Source organism: Polistes canadensis, unplaced genomic scaffold, assembly GCF_001313835.1.
Source record: "Polistes canadensis isolate GaletaPanama2010 unplaced genomic scaffold, ASM131383v1 scaffold_2, whole genome shotgun sequence".
NCBI classification, from domain to species: Eukaryota; Metazoa; Arthropoda; class Insecta; order Hymenoptera; family Vespidae; genus Polistes; species Polistes canadensis.
In genome coordinates, this window is record NW_014569549.1 from 2126547 (window position 1) to 2148607 (window position 22061).

The following is a 22061-nucleotide window of genomic DNA, read 5'->3' on the forward strand; positions in this document are numbered from 1 at the left end:
ACATTGTTATACTGGGTCGCAACACTTTATATTTATTAAACCCACGAAGCCTATATACAAACTTCGTTACTGAACTATAGTAATGCTTGTGTGTGTGATTCTAAAAAGAAAAATTTCTTAAGTATAAGTAAATATAATATATATGTTACCGTGAAAGACCAAAATTGGATAATGTAAAGATTCACATAGTGAATATCAACACATACCAAATACGTCGGTGAAAGACCGAATATTTGGGTATATTCTTATACATCCGGACCATTACCGATGTATGTTGACAAACACAGATATGCTTTGGTGGAGGTTGAAACAAGCACGCAGCATCTGTTTGTTATACTCTGGAACATTGTTATTTGTCAATCTTATGCAAGGTTTGCTGGTAGGTGCAACGTTTATTGAAATTTTATTTTTTTACCCGATACCCTAATTTATATTGAATGGATACTGCAGTGAACCGTGATCTTTTTTTTGAAAAGTTACATGCATTAATTGCAAGTAAACGAGAAGACAATTGTTTTTATTTTTCTCAAGAAAAGTATTCTAAAATACTTTCTGAAGTGATTTCTGCTAAAACTAAGTGCAGCACACCTTTGGATTATAGACGATTAAAACGTTTTGACGTTATAAAAATTAACAGTAAAAAGAAATTAATTGTACCATTAAAATTAGGAGAAACAAATATACAGTATTATGTTACCAATGATGAATTGTTTAGTATACTATCTGAAACTCACACCAGAACTGGCCATGGAGGAAGAACACGTATGCTTAAAGAATTGCAAGTTAAATACAAAAATATTACATATGAAGTTGTAATGTTGTATTTAAATTTATGTAAACAATGTCAGATGAAACAAAGCACACCTAAAAAAGGTATTGTTGCGAAACCAATAATCAGTTCGGAATTAAATTCAAGATGTCAAGTCGATCTGATAGACCTGCAGTCACACAAGGATGGCGAATATAAGTTCATAATGGTATATCAAGATAATTTAACGAAGTTTGTCCAGCTACGACCTTTGAAAACTAAAATAGCTAAAGAAGTAGCATATCATCTTCTTCAAATATTTTTAACATTCRGTGCCCCAGCTATATTGCAATCAGATAATGGTAGGGAGTTCTGTAATCAAGTTATATCCGAACTATGCGCTATGTGGAAAGATGTTAAGATAGTTCATGGAAAGTCTTGTTATAGTCAAACACAAGGCTCAACTGAAAGGACCAATCAGGATATACAGAATATGTTAACTGCATGGATGAACGATAATGACACAAATAAATGGTCAGATGGTTTGTCTTTTGTTCAGTTTACCAAGAACACTACATACCACGAAGGAATACGTCAAAGTCCTTATGAAGCCATGTTTGGTGTTAAACCAAAAAGAGGCATAGCATCGTCATCTTTGCCTGACGAACAAATTGCAAATATTGAAACCGAAGAACAACTCGAAGAAATGGTTAATTCTTTGGAAGAAAATTTGAGTAGTAGCCATACTGAAAATCATATTTCAAAAGAAAATATTGAAAAGGAGTTGCAACCCGCCATGTCCTCATATCAAACCCTGACTGAACAACATGAGTTTATTTCTATAAAAAGAGCTGCAGCGAAAGAAAATCTATTACTGCAAGCAACGAAAATGTTACGAACCTCAAAAGGAAAATTTCCTTCTCCTCAAATTGGTGATACCTCCTGTTCAATTGGTGAATTGTTGTGGGAATAGAAGATTCCTACTTTTATATATTAGTAAATAAAAAAAGGTATCCTCAAGCAGGTTCATACCCGTAATCAGTTTGTAACTTGTAAAGAAAAGTTATTTTCCACAAATAAAATTTCTTCTCAAGAAATGTCGCTGTGAGAAGCAGCTGCAATTAGTGTTTTATGTGTTCCATAACCAAATGCAGTTGTAATAGCAAGGGACTCATGTGCAATTCAAAGTGTCATAACAATATAAGTTGTTGCAATAAATAAGATTATCAATCACATAATTAAGCCCTTGCGCTATTTTCACGATGATCACGAAGATGAAAATTTTAGGCCAAACATGGATATCACGAGTCAGGCTTGTAATCGACATTTCGGGCCAAACATGAATATCACAAGCCGTACTCGTTGGTCCTATTGTCAGTCGTAAGATATCGTGTTTAAAGTTCCGACACTCGGGTTCTGCCATTTCGACTGTTTTTGCGACCATTCGCGTGCATAGGTTAGGCACGGCTTATTCCGAATTTCAGTGTAGTGCAAGGGGTTAAGTAACTTTATTATTGGGATTATTTTCTTTTTAAGTTCAACAGTTTATTTACATTTGTTGTTACTTAAGTTTTCTTCTATTTTGATATATATTATAATAAGTTTTAATAATAAAGTATTATTTAAAAACGTAACAAAAATATTTTTATTCAACACTCACTGTCAGTGCATGGTGACTGTCGACATTTGCCAGGGTAAATCAAAAATAAGGATATTTAGTAAATATTTCAGCCATACACCAAGCGACTATATGAACCTTGATATTTTCCAATTTCGGCATTTAACGGTAACGCATATATATAAAAGCAGAGCAGTTTTCCTATGTATAGGAGGGCCAAAGCATATTTGTGCTTATCAAAATATACCAGTAATGGCCTGGCCTAAATGTATAAAAATATACCAAAATATTTGATCTTTCACCGACGTATTTGGAATGTGTTGACATTCATCGTGTGAATCTTCATATTCTCCAATTTCGATCTTTCAAGGTAATATATAACTTACTGTTTATTTCAAGAAAATTTTAGTTTAGTATACAACTTATATTTATAACTTATGCATGTAATGCTTTACAAAGAGAAAACAGTTTACTTATTCGAAGATTGTTTACTTTAAAAATAATACTTTTACGCAAATTGATGCTATTTTTTATAATATACAAAAATTGAGTAAATCTTCAGCTATATACAGATATATATTTATGTCCTTTATGTGTATATCTGTGTGTTTGTATATATGTTACAGATGTTCATAGAGATTTCCACGGAAATTTGTATTTTTCGTTCTCTATCGTAACGAAAGATACACAGGTTTAGAATGAAATGTTCTTTATCTGTATGAGTTGTTTTGGGGGGAGGCGTTGCGTATGGTTGTGTGTGTCTGTGCCCGAGAATGTATTCTTTTCAACGTTGTTTAAATAGTAATTAGATATTCTATAGAATATCAAAGTGTTATGTTCAATGCTTAGGAAAAATATATATAATTTATAAATATGTAGATGTTGAATATCTATATTTAGAGGTCCGAATATATCAAATACAAAGAGAGAAATAAACATCGGACTAAATTAAATTTATAATTAGATACATAATTATGTTATCGGTATTATCACCAATAATACAGCGTATTCATTTACTTTTAAACAATTTAACTATAATAAGTCCTTACTATAAGTTCGAGTGCTTTTTTGTCTTCTGGATAATTTTTACAAGTCTCTTCATTTGGCACATAATGTGTTTCTTTAAAATAACATAAGTAACGTCCAATCTCGCGATGATGTATATACTTTGGTTTTGTAGACAATGATAAAAATTCTGTTAACAGAAAGATAAGAAGAAACTTTATCGATAAAAAGTTAAATATTTACATTAAATTATATTTAAAAGATTAGGAACATTATACCTTCAGGAACGTATTGAGATATTCCGCCATCAAAAAGCAAATTATAAATTGGTTCTTTGGTAACTTTCGTACCATAAGATTCATAAAACATTTCCCATCCTACTATTACACCAATATTACTACTAAATTTATAAGTCATTATTAAACCAATGGCATATTTAACTTTTGGAGTTCTTATTTGTGGTTTTATCTCTTCCTATAAATAATAATTTCATTGTAATTACATATGATCTTTGATATATAGCCAAGCAAATTAAATTAAAATATTAAAGAATTAACATATATACATACTGCACGTTTAATGTTCATTTTATACATTTTTCGCATTAAATTTACATTTTCTGCCATGTCTATATCCTAAAATGTATTAAATTAATTCATGTTAAATGAAATTCAACATTTTCATTGAATGGAAAAAATATATATTATATAAATTTTGTTTATTGTTTCAAAACTTTAATTAACTTTGTCTATAATTTGCAACATTACCACAAAATTTAATAAATCCCTCTCATGACGTTTACAAAATTGGCTCAAGTTGTATAAAGTAGATTCATCGTGAGGTTGTACCATGTAGCTTAATTCTAAAATAGAACTTATGCTATCTGCTCTACCATTCAAATCATTATATTTTCTTGCCGCTACACTTAGATTACATACTAATCTTGCTGTAACCTTTTAATCAATCAATAAAGAAAATATATAAATATTAATTATGTAAATCATAAAATTATTAAATTCTCCATCAATCTATTGTGTAATAGAAATTAAATTTATAGAAATATAATAATGTACCTCTACAGCAGTTGCAACATTATGTGAATCGTGTTTTTCTATTGAACATCTAAAATTGTGGTGAGAAATTCCACCAACTCCAGAGCAATCTTCTTTTCTTAAAAAGTGACCACCATTCAACATATCGATATAAAAATTTTCTGTACTTTCTAGATCTGAAACATTACTATAAAAGAGAAGTTATGAATTTGTAAAAAATTTATTTGACATATGATATTAATTTCTTTTTTATTTTAAGATATCATAGAGTAATAAGCAATTCAAGAATAAATACTTACTATTTTTCTTTCCATAGTAAAAAGAAATGCGATGAAAAATTAACGGGCTCGCATCTTATTCCAAGTCGTCTTGCAATGCTTTCAAATATAATTGCAAGAATTATAGGAGTTCCTTCTTTTAGTTTCAACACCTATAAACCACAAAAAAATATTCTTGTAAAAATATATTAATGACATATAAAACAATATAACTCGCTTAAAAAATTTACCTTATTAATAAATGAATTATTTGGGTAATAATACACATCATTATCGCCATGGAAACCTAATTTGTGAAACATAACTTCGCAAAGTGAATTCATAATTTCTTTCGTTTCTTCAATACTCCAATAATTGTCATCAATTATTTCACGTTTCCAAATTAAAAATTGTTCCGGAGGTAATGAAAATATAGAATGCTCAGGATGCCTTTCATATATTAAATCTTTTGTTTGATTAGCTATGTCGTCGAGTAATGAGGAAATATAGGAATAAGAAAWASAKYTTTCTGGTTGAYTCCATTGTGCTACAAAAGTTGCACAACGTTCTAASRTTTGTTCATTTACTGGAAGATTAATAAATCTTTGCCATTTTTTCGTAATATAATTTTGTTTCAGATATCGTAAAACAATAACGGCATAATATCTGTGGGTTAAGTTACTATGTCTGTGGAGAAAATAAATATAAATATATATAAAAGTAAAGTGTTATACAATGTATTAAAATTATCATGTAATTAAAAGTATATGTGTTTAGTTGAAATATGACTCACGCATAATGACATTTTATGAGACTGACGAGTTCATCAACAAGAAAATAATAATTTAATGGATACGCGCCTAATTCCGGACGAAACAATGGATCTAAATATTTTAATTCTGAATTGGACACTTCTTCCTTTGTGTAATATTTACTGGACATTAGAGACAAGTGATACATTAAACTACGTCTAATTTCCAAGCTAACTTTTATTTCATTTAACCAGCTTAATACTTTTATATCTGCAGTAAATTTTTCGTATTTCTTTTTCAAGCGGGGCCATCTGTAATAATTAATATTAAATACAAAATAATATTACATATGTATATATATATATATATATATATATATTTATGTAATAAGTCATTAAAAACGAAAGATAAATATAATATATTAGTAATATATCTANTAATATATTAGTAATATATCTAAGATTATAAATACCTTTGGAAGTATTTCACTCGCCATAATTGATTATTTTTGATAGTTAGATATAAACGCTTGCATGTCATAGAAAATTTGATAATATCTAAAATCGTAATACTCTCATCTTCCAAAATATATCCAATAATCTCTTCTGGTACACGTGTTATAACATCTGCAGCCATTTTTGGTAATTTTTATAATACGATAACGAATAAATGAATAAATCGCAGTAATTTAAATTCGATTTATTTAAGCTGACCGACTCAACACGATTTTAAGTGACGTAGACTAGTAAGATAAAATGAACCAATAAATAGAAAAATAAAAATTTTCCATTAACTTGAATACCAAATATTACTAGTTCAAAGTAGTTTTAATTAGAAGCTTGTAGAGAGCGTTAATCGCTACGTTTTTGTAGCGTGTTCACTAATGCGCGGAAATAAATAATTCACTAAGGAAAAATATTATATGAATATTTATTTTAATAATGTATCAAAAAGGTCTCGTATAAAATATGTGATAAACTTAACAAAAATCTTAAAGAGGTAAGCGGAAGTAGTAGCTAATTGCACGTCTTTATTTCCTGCTTGTCGGTACGCRTGTCTAYTGCTCAACGGTTGGAATGGAAGTATCGTCTTTGTAACTATGGAAATATTAATATTCTCCTAGAAGCGCTGTTAGCTGTGCTAGAGTGCTAGTGCTAAAGTAGTTTGTTAAAGAATGAGCAGTGAGGATGGCGGCGCTAGTTGTCGCATAGGATGAAGTGGAAATCTGCTTATCGACAGCAGGTCGCTACATATTGGATGAAACTAGTGTACTCTATACTCAAGAAAACAAACTAATCGTAATTTAGTTGGAAAAGTTGCCACGCCTGATAGTTAGTTCGTATAAGTCCGAAGACAACTCCAGCTACGTTTTTTCTGTGGAGCAAAAGATACTCTTCATTCGATTCGTGTGGAGGAAAATGGCCGCCCGCCCGAAGTGAGTCTGACGTTTCGCAAGGTGTTTATGACGTTTTTTCGTGTAGTTTTTATAAATATTTGTTTTATGTGAGACAGTGCAAGTGTTTTTTCTATGTCTGTTTTCATCCCCGTTGAAATAAGCTGGCTGAGAGTGTAGGTAAGTCCGATATTTTTGGTTAAATTCGCGCGCAGACGATAAAACTTGTGTATTGCAGTAGATTCTCGTAAGTTCGAAATTTCAAAGACACTTTCATACGAATATTTCCAAAGGGAAATGCATAAATAATCATTCATTGCATTACAATTTGTTGGTAATATCGTTGCGTATTTTTCGACCCACGTTCGATCGTTGGATTATACCGGGTGTATTATTTTTTCCTAGTATAAGTGGGCGTTATTTAAATGGCACAGACTATTGCATGAAAACTATGTCTGTTAAGAGTTATATTTATATAGATTATATTTTCTATTCCTATAATTTGGTCTCAATGTATTTTATATATATGTCAAGTAATATCATTTATAGTATACTTGAAAGAAACTTATTTATGCAAATAATCTAATGATTGGAAAGACATTATTAAGAATTATTTCTTTGATGTGTTTTATACCTCTTGAATTTTCCTTTAAAGTTATACAGAATATATCTTTTATAATTACATGTTTACCATGATCTTTATATCTATCATCTAATTTCAGTCTATTCGATAACATAGATATTTTATGTTCGAGCATTCTATGTTAAGTTTGTATTTTATGCTTATATCTATGCAATAATGTTTCTTATCGAGAAGAAATTAAATAGTAGTAAATAACATAATGTCTATTATAAAATATCTAATCGAAGAGTCATAAACATTACTTACTTTATAAACTGAGTAAATTTTAAGACTAAACTCTTGAACTATTTTTCATGCGATTACAATATTTCAAGATAAGAAATAAATAAGAATCAAAGTATCTTATAGCTTAAATCTATCAGAATAGAATTTTTGTATTGATGTTCCCATCATATTAATGAATGAAGAATAGTGTGAATCAAGTAATTAATGCATTTGGAAGGTAGCAAAGTAGTCAACGTTAGTGTATAAAGTCATGCGAGTTCTAGCAATTAGCTATTGGCTAATTATGCAGTTAACGGTCTACACACGCCATACATGGGGAAAAATTTAGTCACAATGCGTTATTGTACACCGTAAATGGAGCGTTCTTCCTCTCAGATATATGTATATATATATATATATTTCTTTTTTTCTCCTTTCTTTCTTTCCTTGGTTTGCACTGTCTATCTCATTTAATACGAAGGTAAACCACGTTGGATTATTTACAATAATGGCGTGATTTCTAAGGAGTTCGCGAGTGAGCGACCCGGCTAATTCTCCTCGTTACTTACAACTCTCTCACGCACTTCTTACCTAATTAATTAGAATTACGGGTGCTTGATGAGTGTGCACAGGGTGAGAGGTAAAGATCGTAACCTTGTGCTGATTGTTGATACGGTCGCGGTATCGAAATATCAAAGCTTCGATTCAACTCCCGATCAAAGATCAAACTTTCCCTTCGTTTCGATAAATGCCTACTTTGTGTATAAATTACTTTTTTATATATGCTTCCGCTACGAAATTTTTATGAATATAAATTTAAACAAGACCCATTAAATACTTAACTTATTTACCTACCATAAAAAACGAACTTTCTTTTACAGACGCGCGAGCACGCACACGCATATGATGCTGAATAAAAGTGTTGGTACAGAATACGTTTTCTTTATAGCATCCTTCTGTAAATATGTAAAGAAAGACGATTTTTTATTGAAATTTTTTGCAAACTATATCTCTCCAATCAAAAATTGAAATATATTGTATAAGTTATGGAAATTAAAATATAATAAAAAACGCGTAAAGGCTACGTTTTTAATTAATAATTATTTTTGACCATAAGAAGTATATTTTTTTTTATTGTACACCTATATGTATTCTTTTATATCTACATATAAAATTTCCCAAAAGTAAATTATTCTACGTTAAAAGTCTTCCAGCGATTCATTCGATCCTTCGTTTAGTATTTTAATTGGTGACCCCAGCGTTGATTATATTATACGGGCTTACTAGCATGTGGGCTTTCATTAAAATGCTTGCATCGCGTGATATCGGATTCGCGTCTTATTTCGATCATTTCAAAACAACCATTGTGATGATGACAATGACGACGATTACGGCTACGAAGACGGCAACGAAGACGGCGACGATGCTGACGTTCTCAAGCAAAAGAGCTTCGAGTTTCTCTCGCGAAAGAATTCTTCGCGGAACGCTTTCGGATCGTTTCTAATTTGAAGTTAACTCACGCGCACCGTAAAGTAGCTTTGCCATCAAAACAGATTTACATATGTCGTGTTGTTTCAGTGGGACGATATTCATCGGACGATGGACGGTCAATCTGCAGCCTAGGTAATATTTTACGATTCAACCAAATGCAATTTCACGCTTTCGTTCGATTCACAATTTTTTTTTTTTCTTTTTTTAAATATATACACATACCTAATAAAAAATGATAAATATTTTAATAAATAAATAAGTAAAAGAAATTTACCGAGTAAAGGAAACCTACATTTGGAGATTATTAAGTATTTACTTATACATTAAATAAAAGAGTATCAGGTGGGGAACGTATTTCGGGAGAGAGAGAAAGAGAGAAAATTCAGCCGTTTCTATTTTTGAGTTTCCGGAATGCATTTGTCCTCTTTTGAGTGTCCAAAGTGTGTCCTTTTAAATGGGGTTGATGTAAACTAAAAAAAAAAAATAGAAAACGAGAGAGAAAGAAAGAAAGAAAGAAAAGAAGAAAAAACTATGGAGATAAAAAAAAATTCACATAAAATCGGCGAACAATCACATTGTCGTTTCGATGCCAGGTGGTAAACGATGGGTCATGGTACAGTAACATGTACTGTTAAAGAGCAACGTGCAAACCGAGCGAATCTGTTGCATGTTCTCAGCCCTCCCGTCGTTTTCTCTTTCCCTATTCCGATCTTTCACTGTCTTTCCTTTTTCCTCTTTTTCTCCTCTTTTCCTCTTTCATACTAACCAAGATACTTCGGCCCTCGACCGATCCACTACGGTGATATTAATAGTACGGTACGTGCGTACAGGACACCGTCTCGAATGAGCTTTGCATAAATTACCGGTGAAATCGCCAAAGAGAATTTTACTGTTTATTTCCATCGTAATCTCTACCTGATGCGCCAAAATTCGTTTGTCAAAATAAGAGAGAGAGAGAGAGAGAGAAAAAGAGATATATATATATGTGTACTATGACAGGGCATCGTTCACATAAATCTAATGATGATCATTTGTGTTCTACACCTGCCAAAATATTTTTTACGTACACTTCTATCTCCCTTTCTCTATTTCTCTCTCTCTCTCTTGCTATTTATATTTATATGTATTTTTAGATCTGTTGTTTGTGTTTGATTTGTATTATTATTAAAAACGTTTGTTATTTATTTGAGATGAAAACAAAATTGCAGTTAAATAAACGCATGCACGGGGATGTATATATATATATATAAAACATCGTTTGAATAGTAACAAAAAAAATGTTTAATTCAAATTGAAAAATTGAATGTTGATTGTATCCATCGTAATAGTGAAAGAGCAAATCTAATCGATTGAACTTTAGTTGAATAAGTATCAATGAACGGTATCAAAAATTCGTAAGGAAGCATTTTGAATCATAATAAATAATAAAGAAATTGATTGATCAAAGATTAAGTCGATCGATTTAAATCGCTACTATTATCACTCGAGTAACAAATCAATGATTCTTCGTAGCGAATTGATAATTCTATTTGATTGCTCGTTTGCGGCGTTCGAATGATTCGATGCAGCAATCAAATTCATTATAATTTTTTCTATGCGATTTTCAAGATGTAGCGAATGAAAGTTGAATGAAAAGCCAGGTGTTCGTGAAAAACAGTTAAATTACGTAAAACGAATCGAAATTATATAATTGATCATTTGTCAATTTAAGAAATGATAAACACCTTCGTAATTATTTGTGAATGATTATAATTAAATTAAACATCGATTATTTTAAATATCTCTACTCGATTAAATATTTTTAACGAGTATCAAAACTATTTTATTTGTTCGGAAGAATTCGAAAAATTAGAAAAAGAATAAAAATGCGAGTAGATACTTTGTAGTCACCTTGAATACAATTTTCACTCGAATCTAAACTCTGTCTCAGTTCTCTACGATTTACAATGTAGAAGAGATCTGTCGAGTTATCTATCATAAAACTCTCTGTCTCTTTCTGTCTCTCTCTTTTCTCGTCTCACGGTCGTCCCTTTTCTGTCACCTGTGCACGTGGATCTCTCACAATCAGCTGTGATTCGAGACAGTTCATTCTGCGTTTTGACAGTACGGCTAACCTTGAATGACATCATTCCTATGACATGCACTCGCGAAATGATGCGCAATATGCGAAAGAAAAAGCACATGTGTGTATATATTGTATATATATATACATTCGGTATATATACTTATATATCAAGTCTTTACTCATTTCTTGTTGTATTTTTTTTTAAACCACACGCAGAGATATACTTAAGTGGATATAATACGATTAACTAACTCATTTCTCCTTCCGGATTTAGTTGATACTGTGCATGGAAAAGTTTTCCATTTAACGGCACGCTATATTCTTCGTTGTTGCACATTCTAATTGTGAAATTATGTAATTTAATTATTCAATTCATTGTTCTGAATCGCATAGACTAATTGTTCATAGAAATATAGACTTATCGTGATCTATGATTCGATTAACTTTTCTTGTACAAGAAAAGGCAGATTTTTTTTTTCTAGAATTTATCAGATAGATATTATTTTTTTAAATTGTAAGTGTTTGTCGCCTCTATAATTTTATCGTAGAAATCTCTGTGTGTGCGTGTGTTGATGTGGATGCGAGAACAATTTCTACAGATTGTTTATCATAAGATCAATCAATATTTGTTCTAATTTGTCAGTAAAACAAGTCATACATTTTCTTGAAAGATTTGACATTATTTAAAGGATGACAAGACAGGATAATATTTATAAGTTTTACATAACTACAAATCGTATATCAGTAATGGAGTCCAAGTACGGGAACTATACATTTTCACGTGACATAACGTTCCACGCTCGTTACAGACGCTAACCAAGGATAAACCCAATTTGAATTATTCAATATTTGCTTGCGCTTCTTGGATTTGTATCTCCCTCAGTGGTCGAATTTCTCCTTGTACAGTTTACATAGAAAATGAGTGAGAAATTATCGTGTTGCCTTTCGTGCCACAGCTTACCACTGGTATAATCTTTTCTTTTTCTCTTTTTTCATAACGAAGTTTCATTTATATCAGGTTAGGGAAGGAACATTGTAAAAGGAAAGAAAATCGAGTTGCATGCCACACAATACAGCAACTATATGGCTTGGTTCAATGACATTTACTTTTAGTTTTCCATAAATGCTTGACTTTTGAGTTTCATCGTGACTTTCACTTTTTTAGTTAGACTTTTCACGTCTACGATAGTTTATTCTTTCATGCATGATGTCTCGTTGGTTTAATCGATTTATAAATTGTACATTTAAGCCAGACAGAAAGAGAGAGAGAGAGAGAGAGAGAGAAGGAGAGGGATAATTTTGATTGAACGTTTGAGTATGTCCAAATATGTTTATCTTATTATAAGAGAATTATATTTAAAAAGGATACGGCACGAGCTAGTTATGGAGCCAAAGGAAGTCCCAAGTCGTTTCATCAAATATCACTTGTGTTTATGTTAGTAATGCCTTATTGATTTCATAATCATTGTAAAAATATCCTCGAATGAATCATCAAGCTCCGGCGAATGTATACATATATTCACGTATCAGCGTCCAACGTGTTTCTAACGTGCGGATGGACGGTGCAAGCGGTAGTAACAGCAGTAACAGCAATGGCTCGTGTATGCTTAGGGACAATGGTCACTTAAAACTAACTGCCGCATTTAAAAGAGTCACCTCGCAGTCCATGGTCAGTTAGTAATTGCTGGCTCGATGTCCAACGCTTCGGATAAGTTAATTTGTGAAACGAGCCTCATTAACTCCTACGCGTTCGAGCGACGTCCCGAAATTAGCACGAGGATGTCCACTTCGTGTCACGATTTCTCTTTATCTTTCTCTCTCTTTTTCACTGATGTCAAATAAATGTAGATGCATTGGGGAAATTGTGCAAAGGACAATGACATCGTCGCTGTTAGACGAAAGATGAGAAGAATAACTCGATAATCGAGTTCTATATTTGGTCCAAAGTCGTAATTTAGTGAATTTTTTTTCTTTTTTTTTTTTTTCTTTTCAGATCGGTAGAGCTTACTGTGGCAGTTGCGATGCCAACTTATCACAATGCGGGTGGTGGATACCCGAATGTGTCAGCGCCAGCGCGGCAAGCGAAGCTCGATGGCAATCAAAATCACCATACGATCCCTTCAAACGTAACGAGCCATCCTCTCATTCAGAACACCACCTCGCACATAGCTCCACCCAATCTGTCAGCGAGCAACATTCCGTCCCATCCAGTATCACCAACGATGACCACGCATTCGAGCGTAACATCCTCAAATCTGACGAGCCATTTGAACACGGCGTCCTCACCGGTCCTCCTTACTTCGAATGTCACGAATCCCGGAAATACCACTGTTCTATCAGCCAACCCAAGGCATGAAGTCAAGCTCAATGCTATGCCGTACGTATAGGATTCAATGATTAAATTCAGTCATATGATATACTTGTTAGATTGAATTAGAAGAAAAGCCTTGATCTTATGTAAATAAGAAAGTAAAATGATAAATTGATTGCTTTCTATTTCGAATAGACTTATCTTGACCGATTTAACGATTATTATGTTTTCTTCAATCTTTGAATCATTTTTTAATAAGAATAACAAAGTATTTCGTTGTTCAGCACCGTTAAATGAGAAATGCTTATTTGAAACCCTACCTTGTTACAGATGGTTCCATGGGAAAATATCTAGGGAAACTGCGGAAAGGTTGTTACGACCCAGGGAAGATGGTCTGTTCCTAGTTCGAGAGTCGACGAATTTCCCTGGAGACTATACCCTCTGCGTGTGTTATCAAGGACGCGTGCAACACTATAGAGTGAAATACAAGAATAATCAACTAACCATCGACGATGAAGAGTTCTTTGAAAATTTAGCGCTCTTAGTCGAACATTATGAGCAAGATGCCGATGGTCTTTGCACTCAGTTAACTAAATCCTTACCGAAGCAAGGGAAACAAGACTTTTGCGTCGATCCTAAAGCCTTCGTCGAAGCTGGCTGGGTTATCCAGACTCACGAATTAGAATTAAGAGAGTGTATTGGTAAAGGTGAATTTGGCGACGTTTTGCTCGGTGTTTATAGGGGCGAAAGAGTGGCCGTGAAAATGTTGAAAGACAATAGCGAAGCAGCGCAAAGGTTTCTTGCCGAGGCGAGTTTAATGACTTCGTTGATTCATGACAATCTCGTTAAATTACTTGGTCTTGTATTCAACAATCAACACATGTACCTGGTTACGGAATATATGAGCAAGGGATCCCTTGTGGATTACTTGAGATCTAGAGGCCGATTACACGTTTCTAAAAAAGATCAAATTAATTTTGCCTAGTACGTAATCCATATAGATCATAGTTCTTATCCTTTTTACGATATTTCACAATATTCCCTTATACTCCAAAAGAGACCTCGTTGGCCATTGAACGAACGATCGGTTTATTTTCAGCGACACGTGTGCGGGTATGGCATACTTGGAGTCGAGACACGTCGTTCATCGCGATTTAGCCGCGAGAAATGTCCTCGTTGCGGAAGACAATTCCGCGAAAGTTTCGGACTTTGGCTTGGCACGAGACGAAAATTTCTCTCTCGATGGTGGAAAGTTGCCCATCAAATGGACCGCCCCTGAGGCTTTAAAGCAGAACGTAAATATTTTATGACCGGCACTACTTTCTGACGAAAAAAGCTTTTAAGCGTTTCCTTGCGCGACGATGCATCTCATCATTTGTTTTTCAGAAGTTTTCTAACAAATCTGACATGTGGAGTTTCGGAATACTCCTTTGGGAAATCTATTCCTTTGGACGTGTGCCTTATCCACGTATCGTAAGTAGATATTATTTCAAAATGACTTGTACTATTATTTCTTTACTCTTACCATCCCCTAAGAACGGAATATTTTATATTAATATTCGTTCATAGCCTTTAGCCGACGTTGTCAAGTGTGTGGAAAAAGGTTACAAAATGGAACCACCAGATGGATGTCCGCCCGAAGTATATGATATTATGAGACAGGTAAATGAACAAAGTTTTCACGTAAAACTTCATACCTAACGTTAATGTCGCTAACGTTTATGCGTTCCAGGCCTGGGATCTTCAACCAGAAAAGAGACCTACGTTCCATGATATTAAAGTAACGCTTGGTCAACTGAAAGCTGAGTACACCAAAGGGGTGAATTAAAAGAAAACTATCTTAAGTCGACCTAGATACGATGTTAAAGTAACACATAACAGAACTGATTTGTCCAATACGATGCTTATTTCATTTTAAGGACAAAGTTAATAGTGGCTCTAAACTCATCGGGTAGAAGGAGGAAGAAGAAGAAGAAGAAGAAGAAGAAGAAAAATGAAATGAAAAGAATAACAAGCAAATGCAATTCTTATTGTACATTTTATACAATACTATTTGCGTCGTCGTTTATATTTATTGCTTATTTAGTTGTCGAGAATATGGGGAAGTTTTAATTTTTATATGACAATATTTTGCACAAGCATTACCTACGTCGTGCCTTTGTTCAAGTTGATATTCTGAGTGAAGATACTCGACTTGTACATTCAAAATCCGTGTTGACTCGAGCCGATGTCGGGTTTTAAAATACTTAATCCGAAATAATTGCCTATCACACTTAATGATCCTCAATGGACGTACCTTTTTACAGTCTGTTATGACGTAATATGTGAACGATACGATGTCGCCTGATACGTTCACGACTTGTATCCGTTTGGGAATATACTTTAGAGATTTTTCCACGGCAGAAAATGTAATTTTGACGTACTGTGCAGTTCCGCGTTAAAGTGAACTGATTTTAAGATTATTCTTACTGGCTCTAACGTATCTGTCAGTAAAATTTGCCTGTCTGGGCATGAAGTTACGTAACCTTACACTTTTTCACTCCTGTAGAACAGTTCAAAATATTTCCTGTTGTTAAAGTTTCGAACAATCTATTTCAGCGATTGTAGGGTTGCAAGTATTTGCTAGCGGCTTAGATTTTTTAATCAAAGATTTGTCGTAGAAAGTATTAATTTTTAATTAAATTATTGCGACTGTAACGTATAAATATTTAAGTTTGTTCACAAAATAATCATCTCTCATATATATATACATATATGTATATGTGTGTGTGTGTATATTTGTAAAAAAATATATAATATATATATGTATATGTATATGTTAGTGATGTAAATGTATCTGTAAATATTTTTGTACATATTCGTCCATAAAAGAAAAGTAATATTTCGAGAACCGTTGATATTGGATGAGATATTTAACGAGGAATGTCTATAATTTTTTTTAAAAGAAATACATCCACACTATGAACAAATAAATATAAAAATGCACCATACGTTAATTATTAAACAAAAAAGAAAGAAAAAACTAAAAAAAGAAAAAAAAACGGAAGATCTTCGGGAAATTAATATATAAGAAACAAGGAAGTGTGAGTATTACGTCAACGGATCTTATCCTTTTAGAATAATGATCTACGTGTTCTTCCGATTAATGAATAGCATGGATAAATGATTTAAAAATTCTTCATATTTGAAAATTCTTAGCGCGTAAAATTTCACGTTTAACGAAAATGGGTAGGTACCTTGAAATATTCTTAGCAAGAGTAATCATTACAAAGCTACTACTGTTTTTTCATTCCAGATCATCTGTCTGATGCAATCCTGCGGACTAATTAAAAAGAATGATTTTATATTAAAAAAAAAAAAAAAAAAGAAGCTAGAAAATTAGATATTCAAAAGTATCGAATTACCTTTAAATAAACATGAAAAATTATGGTTTTTTCAAAACCATGCAATTTCCTCGGTTAATAAATTACTTCGCTCCGGTTTGATAACTCTTCGTATTTTGAATAAACAAAGTGAATAAAAGAAACAAAAGTTAATCGTTAGTTGTATAAGTATTTAGTATGTTTATGCTAAGCACACGGTCCGTTTGTAACTTTGATATTGTAGTAGGTACATTTGTTGTGTCAAGATGTTCATTCATATAAAAAAGTTACATGTGTATGTATGAATGTCTGGCAACAAAGGTACGATCGGTGCCCATAGCAATAATTCGAAATACGCGGCTATATCCAGCTTCTATCTTCAATTACAAATTGCCTAGGTAATTTGCACGTACAAGCGCTACCCAAACGTTCGTCTAAACGATAATGCATTCTGACACGATATGGAAATTATTATTCCTATCTATGCTTCGTCCTTAACTTTATAAAGCTAACGCATAAAACATCTTTTTGTTATCATACAATAAGCCTGTGTGTTCGGAAAGAAATGGTATGACACTTTTTTATATATTTTTTTTTTTCTTATTTTCATTTTCTTTTTTCTTTTAATAGATTACTCTTTCAATTTTTCAATTTCAACTTATAACACGTAACTTTCATTTGTTACGGTATTAAAATTTCATTTATTACAAGAGCGTGTTTCCAATCTGTTAATTCTTTTATTACCAGTTCATTTCTTAGGTTGTAAGAAATTTAATATATATATTATATAATAAATATATATATATATATATATATAAATACATATATCTATCTATATAGGTATTAATGCGAAATTATACTCTGATGTTTATTGAATGCAACAAATTATACGGATTCTACGGTCATACCGAAAATTCTATTTGAAATTAGTGTTTGTCGCATCGAGTGTCCGCGTGTATGCGTATGCGTGTGCGTGAGCAATTGAAAAATTCTATACGTGTGCATACGTTGTAATACATACGTATATACTTTTTCATTCCCCTTTTCACCCTTTTTCTTCTCGCTATAGTATATAAAAAACAAATCTACTATAGGAATATTCGGCTGTTGGATTTTGTTGTAGTATTTTTTTAACTACGTCAAATTTCTCAAATTCATCTTTAAACGGCTATAGCGGTATAAAACAACAATTATTTGACAAAATAGTAAAAGTTATTAAATAAAGAACAAGAAGTTATACTGTATCGTCTTATTTTGACAGAAATGTAATTTATTTCCTTTTTCTTTCCCAATAAAAATAATTCGAATAAATTGTAATCTGAAAAGCTTAAGTATTTTAGTTGTTCTTTAAATTGTTTTCAGTAATCATGTCGTTTCTAGAATAAAAGTTTCTTCGGTGGATACACAGGAATCGGTGGAAAGGAAAGTTATCGTAGTCTTTGTATCAGATTCGTTGGGTATTGCCTTTGATGTGGACGATTTCTTGATCGTAAAACTAATTTTCGAATTCTTTCCTTTTATCAAAGGCAAGGAACAGAAGAAGTTTTTGTAATTCTTGACGTTCTGTACTCGACCTAGCGTTCTCTTATTTTTTTCCTGTCTAGGTATTTCACGAAAAGATTTATAGTTCCTCTCGCGTTTCCGTTTAACGATTGTGAAAGGTGGAAGAAGGTTTTGTTTGAACGTGTGATTGTCTTTGAGACGACTACGGATTAGCAAATTTCTTCGTATTTTGTATGGTCGACCCAGGTTTGATTTTTTATAAGGTTGCAATTCTAATCCGCGAAACGAATTTTCAGGTATCAGATAACTTTTTTGATTATTCTTGTTTTTGATGATCAAATGCTTCAATCTATTTCGTACCTTATTGTTATTGTCTTTTATTAATATATCTAAGGAATCCTTTCCGATAACACGTTGTTCCTTTTTATCTAATTTCTTCATCGATTTTTTCCAAATGGAAGTTACAGAATAATGACGATTTTTGATTCCATTCTCATCGAGTTTTTTAACATCTTCCAGAATAGCGAGATATTCTTTGCAAGGATTAGTCCAAATCCTTTCAAAATTTGTCAACTTAGTTTTCGTATCTTTCTTCGACGTTAAATTCATTTGCGAAGTCTCGGATTCATCGTAACTCGATAAAATATTTGTGAACACTGCAATCTTATTGATCGCATTACTAAAATATGCTATTTGATTACTCATTAAAGAGATCATTTCCGATAATAAACCTTTTTTTTCTTCAAAGTGACACTTGGAAGTTTCGCGATCGCTATTTACGAACGGAAATCTATTCACATTAGGATCGTACGTATTTAATTTAGTCCAAGTTGTTTCCGGAAGAAACGTATTTTCAAATCTTGCATCACGTCTTTGATTATTAAATTGTTTTATGTCATTCGCGTGCTTCTCGAAATCTGTGAAAAATAACACATTGATATTTTTAAATGTTTTATTCATTCTTCTTTTCTTGTTTTCATTCTATACCAATACAGTGAGTTAATTATAAACTGAATACGTTTCGCGTTATCATAAACCTATTTATATTTTTATTTGACTTTTCTTTTTATGGTAATTAATGAACTAACGAAATTTTTATTTCATTCTGTTCGATCCATTTAATTTTCCGCGCAGTTTCTTTTCCCTATCTATAATCTTTCTTTTTCATTTCTTTTTTTATAGGTCCACGCCCACATGCGCGCTCGAATCATTGAAAATCCGTTAATTATCCGTGATTTATTTGCACGCGATTAGCAAGGACTTACCGATTCTCCATGGAAAGCGATTTTCTGGGGAAGCCAAAGCCATCGTATAGTAGTTCCCAGTTTCAGTTCTCTCGTATTTCGCCTCGCAACATCGATCGATGACATCGTTATCCAACTGAAAATTTCGAGTCAACGCGCTTTGAAATCGCTCGGCGATTGCTTCAGGTTCGTCGTATTTAATCTCTGTCAACATTGACACGATTTTCTCCTTTCTTCCTTTCTCTGTTAAAAATGTCGACATTTTCTTCTCTTTCCCTACATTTTTTTCCTTTCCTATAGATATTGACGCAACTGTATTCGTATTTACGTTATTCTCTTTACTTTTTTCATTGGTTCCTTCCAAAACAAAATTCGTTTTATATAAACCATCAAATGATTTTGCTGAATCCACCGTTGAGCTTTTCTTTTCTTCATTTTCCTTCCCTTCTTTCTTGATTAAATTCATTTTCATTTGATTCCAATTTTCTTTAAATATTTTTGATTCAAGTTGTCTATCTTCGTGATTTTCAGGTTTGATTTTGATGAACGCCTTTGATACAAAACTTTTCTCTGAATCTTTGCTTTCGATCGTCTCCGTCTTTTTATCTTCAACTTCGGGTTTTATCGAATTACTGATTCTTAAAGTAGTCAGAAATTTATTCTCTGGTTTTATGAAGAGGTTGTCAGCGATTTTCGAACTCCTCGCCGTAGTTTCTTCGGTATATTCATCTGTTTCCTGTTCGTCAACTTTTGGAGGTTCAATTTTGATACTTGCTGTGCTAATGAAGGTTTTCTTAGGTCTCTCAACTTCGGGTTTTGTCGCATTACCGACTTTCAAAGTTGTCACGAAAGTCTTTTTTGGTTTTTCCGAAAGTTCGTTCGCGATTTTAGAACTTTTTCCCATAATTTCCTCAGTATATTCATCTGTTTCCTGTTCATCACCTTTTAGAGGTTCAATTTTGATACTTGCTGTACTAATGAACGTTTTATTATGTTTCTTATCTTCGGATTTTTTCGAATTACCGATTTTCAAAGTCGTTAAGAATGTTTTCTTTGGTTTTTCCCAAAATCCATCGGTGAGTTCTGAACTTTTGCTTGTAGTTTTTTTTATATATTCATCTTTTTCCTGTTCATCATTTTTTGGAGGTTCAATTTTGATACTTGCTGTACTAATAAATGTTTTCTTAGGTCTCTTATCTTCAGGTTTTATCGAATTATCGATTTTGAAAGTCGTCAGGAATGTTTTCTTTGGTTTTTCTAAAATTTCGTTCGCGATTTTCGTACTGCTCTCCGTAGTTTCTTCGGTGTATTCATTCGTTTCCGGTTCGTCAACTTTTGGAGGTTCAATTTTAATACTTGCCGTTGTTACAAACGTTTTCTTAGGTCTCTCAACTTCAAGCATTCTCCTGGCTTCATCTTCATCTTCGAGTTTTATCGAATTATCGATTTTGAAAGTCGTCAGGAATGTTTTCTTTGGTTTTTCTAAAAATTCGTCCACGATTTTCGTACTGCTCTCCGTAGTTTCTTCCGTGTATTCATTAGTTTCCAGTTCGTCAACTTCTGGAGGTTCAATTTTAATACTTGCCGTGCTTATAAACGTTTCCTTCGGTTTTTCAGCTTCGATCATTTCCTCTGTCTCGTCTGTAGTTTCTGATTTAGTGATATCGTCGTATTCCAAGTTTTTCGTGATTTTACTCTCAGGCGTCTTAGAGTTCAAAACTTTGTTTTTATTTTCTTTGATGGAGGACAATTTTTCTTCCAAATTATTCGTTGCAATTTCCATTTCAGATTCCTCAATATGTGCATTGGTTTTTACCTTATCAGGTTCTATAGGCTCTTCTTTGATACTCGTTATTATCTTATCGAATTTATTTTTTGGAATTTGGACCTCTTTATCATTTAAAGTGGTCAACGCTTTAAAATGTATTTTAGAATTCGCAGTTTTATTTTTCGCATTCTCACCATTAATACCATTCACATCGGATATAGAGATTTTCGTTTCCTCCTTTTTGTCCTTGAGGGCATCAGCATCGACCTTGAACTCTTCTAAAGTCAAACGAGCTCTCGCGAAACTTTCCCTTTCGTTTTCACTAACCGTGTCGTACGCTTTCACGTCTGCCACAAGATCGATGTCGATGTTAGCAAAAGGCTCACCGATTTGAGTTACCTCGGAGATTTCTTCGACCTTCGGAACAACGAGCAAGGACGGTTTACGGAAATCCTTCGAATCTATCTCGCTTGGAGTGGATTTCACCTTACGATTTCTCTTTTCGAAAACGTCATTGGGCTTTCTCGTTTGAAGAGAAACGTTTGATGCTAACTTCATGAAGGACACATCCTTCAGTTTAGCGTTGCTCGTCACGGTCACGTTTCCTCTCTCGTCGATTTTTAGTTGAAGTTTTTTTTTGTCTTC

The 22061-nt window shown here is 32.7% G+C and overlaps 3 protein-coding genes across 6 annotated transcripts; 2 read left to right on the forward strand and 1 right to left on the reverse strand.

The window, feature by feature from the left end:
* The first annotated feature begins 6 nt into the window (after positions 1-6).
* LOC106785186 (KRAB-A domain-containing protein 2-like) lies at positions 7-3189 on the forward strand. The gene is made up of 2 exons (XM_014745423.1): positions 7-2736; positions 2993-3189. Exon 1 carries the CDS (start codon positions 438-440, stop codon positions 1719-1721), a length of 1284 nt encoding a protein of 427 aa, XP_014600909.1. The 5' UTR covers positions 7-437; the 3' UTR covers positions 1722-2736; positions 2993-3189.
* A 49-nt stretch (positions 3190-3238) lies between these two features.
* LOC106785164 (F-box only protein 21-like) lies at positions 3239-6692 on the reverse strand. Its single transcript, XM_014745369.1, has 9 exons — positions 5905-6692; positions 5474-5743; positions 4932-5367; positions 4723-4853; positions 4445-4610; positions 4139-4324; positions 3941-4006; positions 3650-3845; positions 3239-3561 (listed from the first exon to the last, which is right to left on the reverse strand). Exons 1-9 carry the CDS (start codon positions 6066-6068, stop codon positions 3395-3397), a joined length of 1782 nt encoding a protein of 593 aa, XP_014600855.1. The 5' UTR covers positions 6069-6692; the 3' UTR covers positions 3239-3394.
* Positions 6693-6771: 79 nt separating this feature from the next.
* LOC106785169 (tyrosine-protein kinase CSK-like) lies at positions 6772-16908 on the forward strand. 4 transcript variants are annotated; one of them, XM_014745402.1, is made up of 10 exons: positions 6783-7005; positions 8554-8593; positions 9251-9295; positions 13222-13605; positions 13870-14523; positions 14639-14834; positions 14926-15012; positions 15109-15201; positions 15272-15358; positions 15459-16908. In XM_014745402.1, exons 4-10 carry the CDS (start codon positions 13250-13252, stop codon positions 15492-15494), a joined length of 1509 nt encoding a protein of 502 aa, XP_014600888.1. In that variant the 5' UTR covers positions 6783-7005; positions 8554-8593; positions 9251-9295; positions 13222-13249; the 3' UTR covers positions 15495-16908. The 4 variants fall into 4 exon arrangements, with proteins under 4 accessions (XP_014600870.1, XP_014600888.1, XP_014600880.1 ...); XM_014745394.1 differs by lacking the exon at positions 8554-8593; XM_014745384.1 differs by lacking the exons at positions 8554-8593; positions 9251-9295 and having other exon boundaries at positions 6772-6867.
* Positions 16909-22061: the final 5153 nt, after the last annotated feature.

What these genes read in the sequence shown, in the direction of transcription:
- LOC106785169 (XM_014745384.1), top strand. An exon ending in GTCAAGCTCAATGCTATGCC is followed by an intron (nt 13,606 to 13,869) that starts GTACGTATAGGA and finishes ACCTTGTTACAG; the next exon opens with ATGGTTCCATGGGAAAATAT. An exon ending in TATATGATATTATGAGACAG is followed by an intron (nt 15,202 to 15,271) that starts GTAAATGAACAA and finishes TATGCGTTCCAG; the next exon opens with GCCTGGGATCTTCAACCAGA.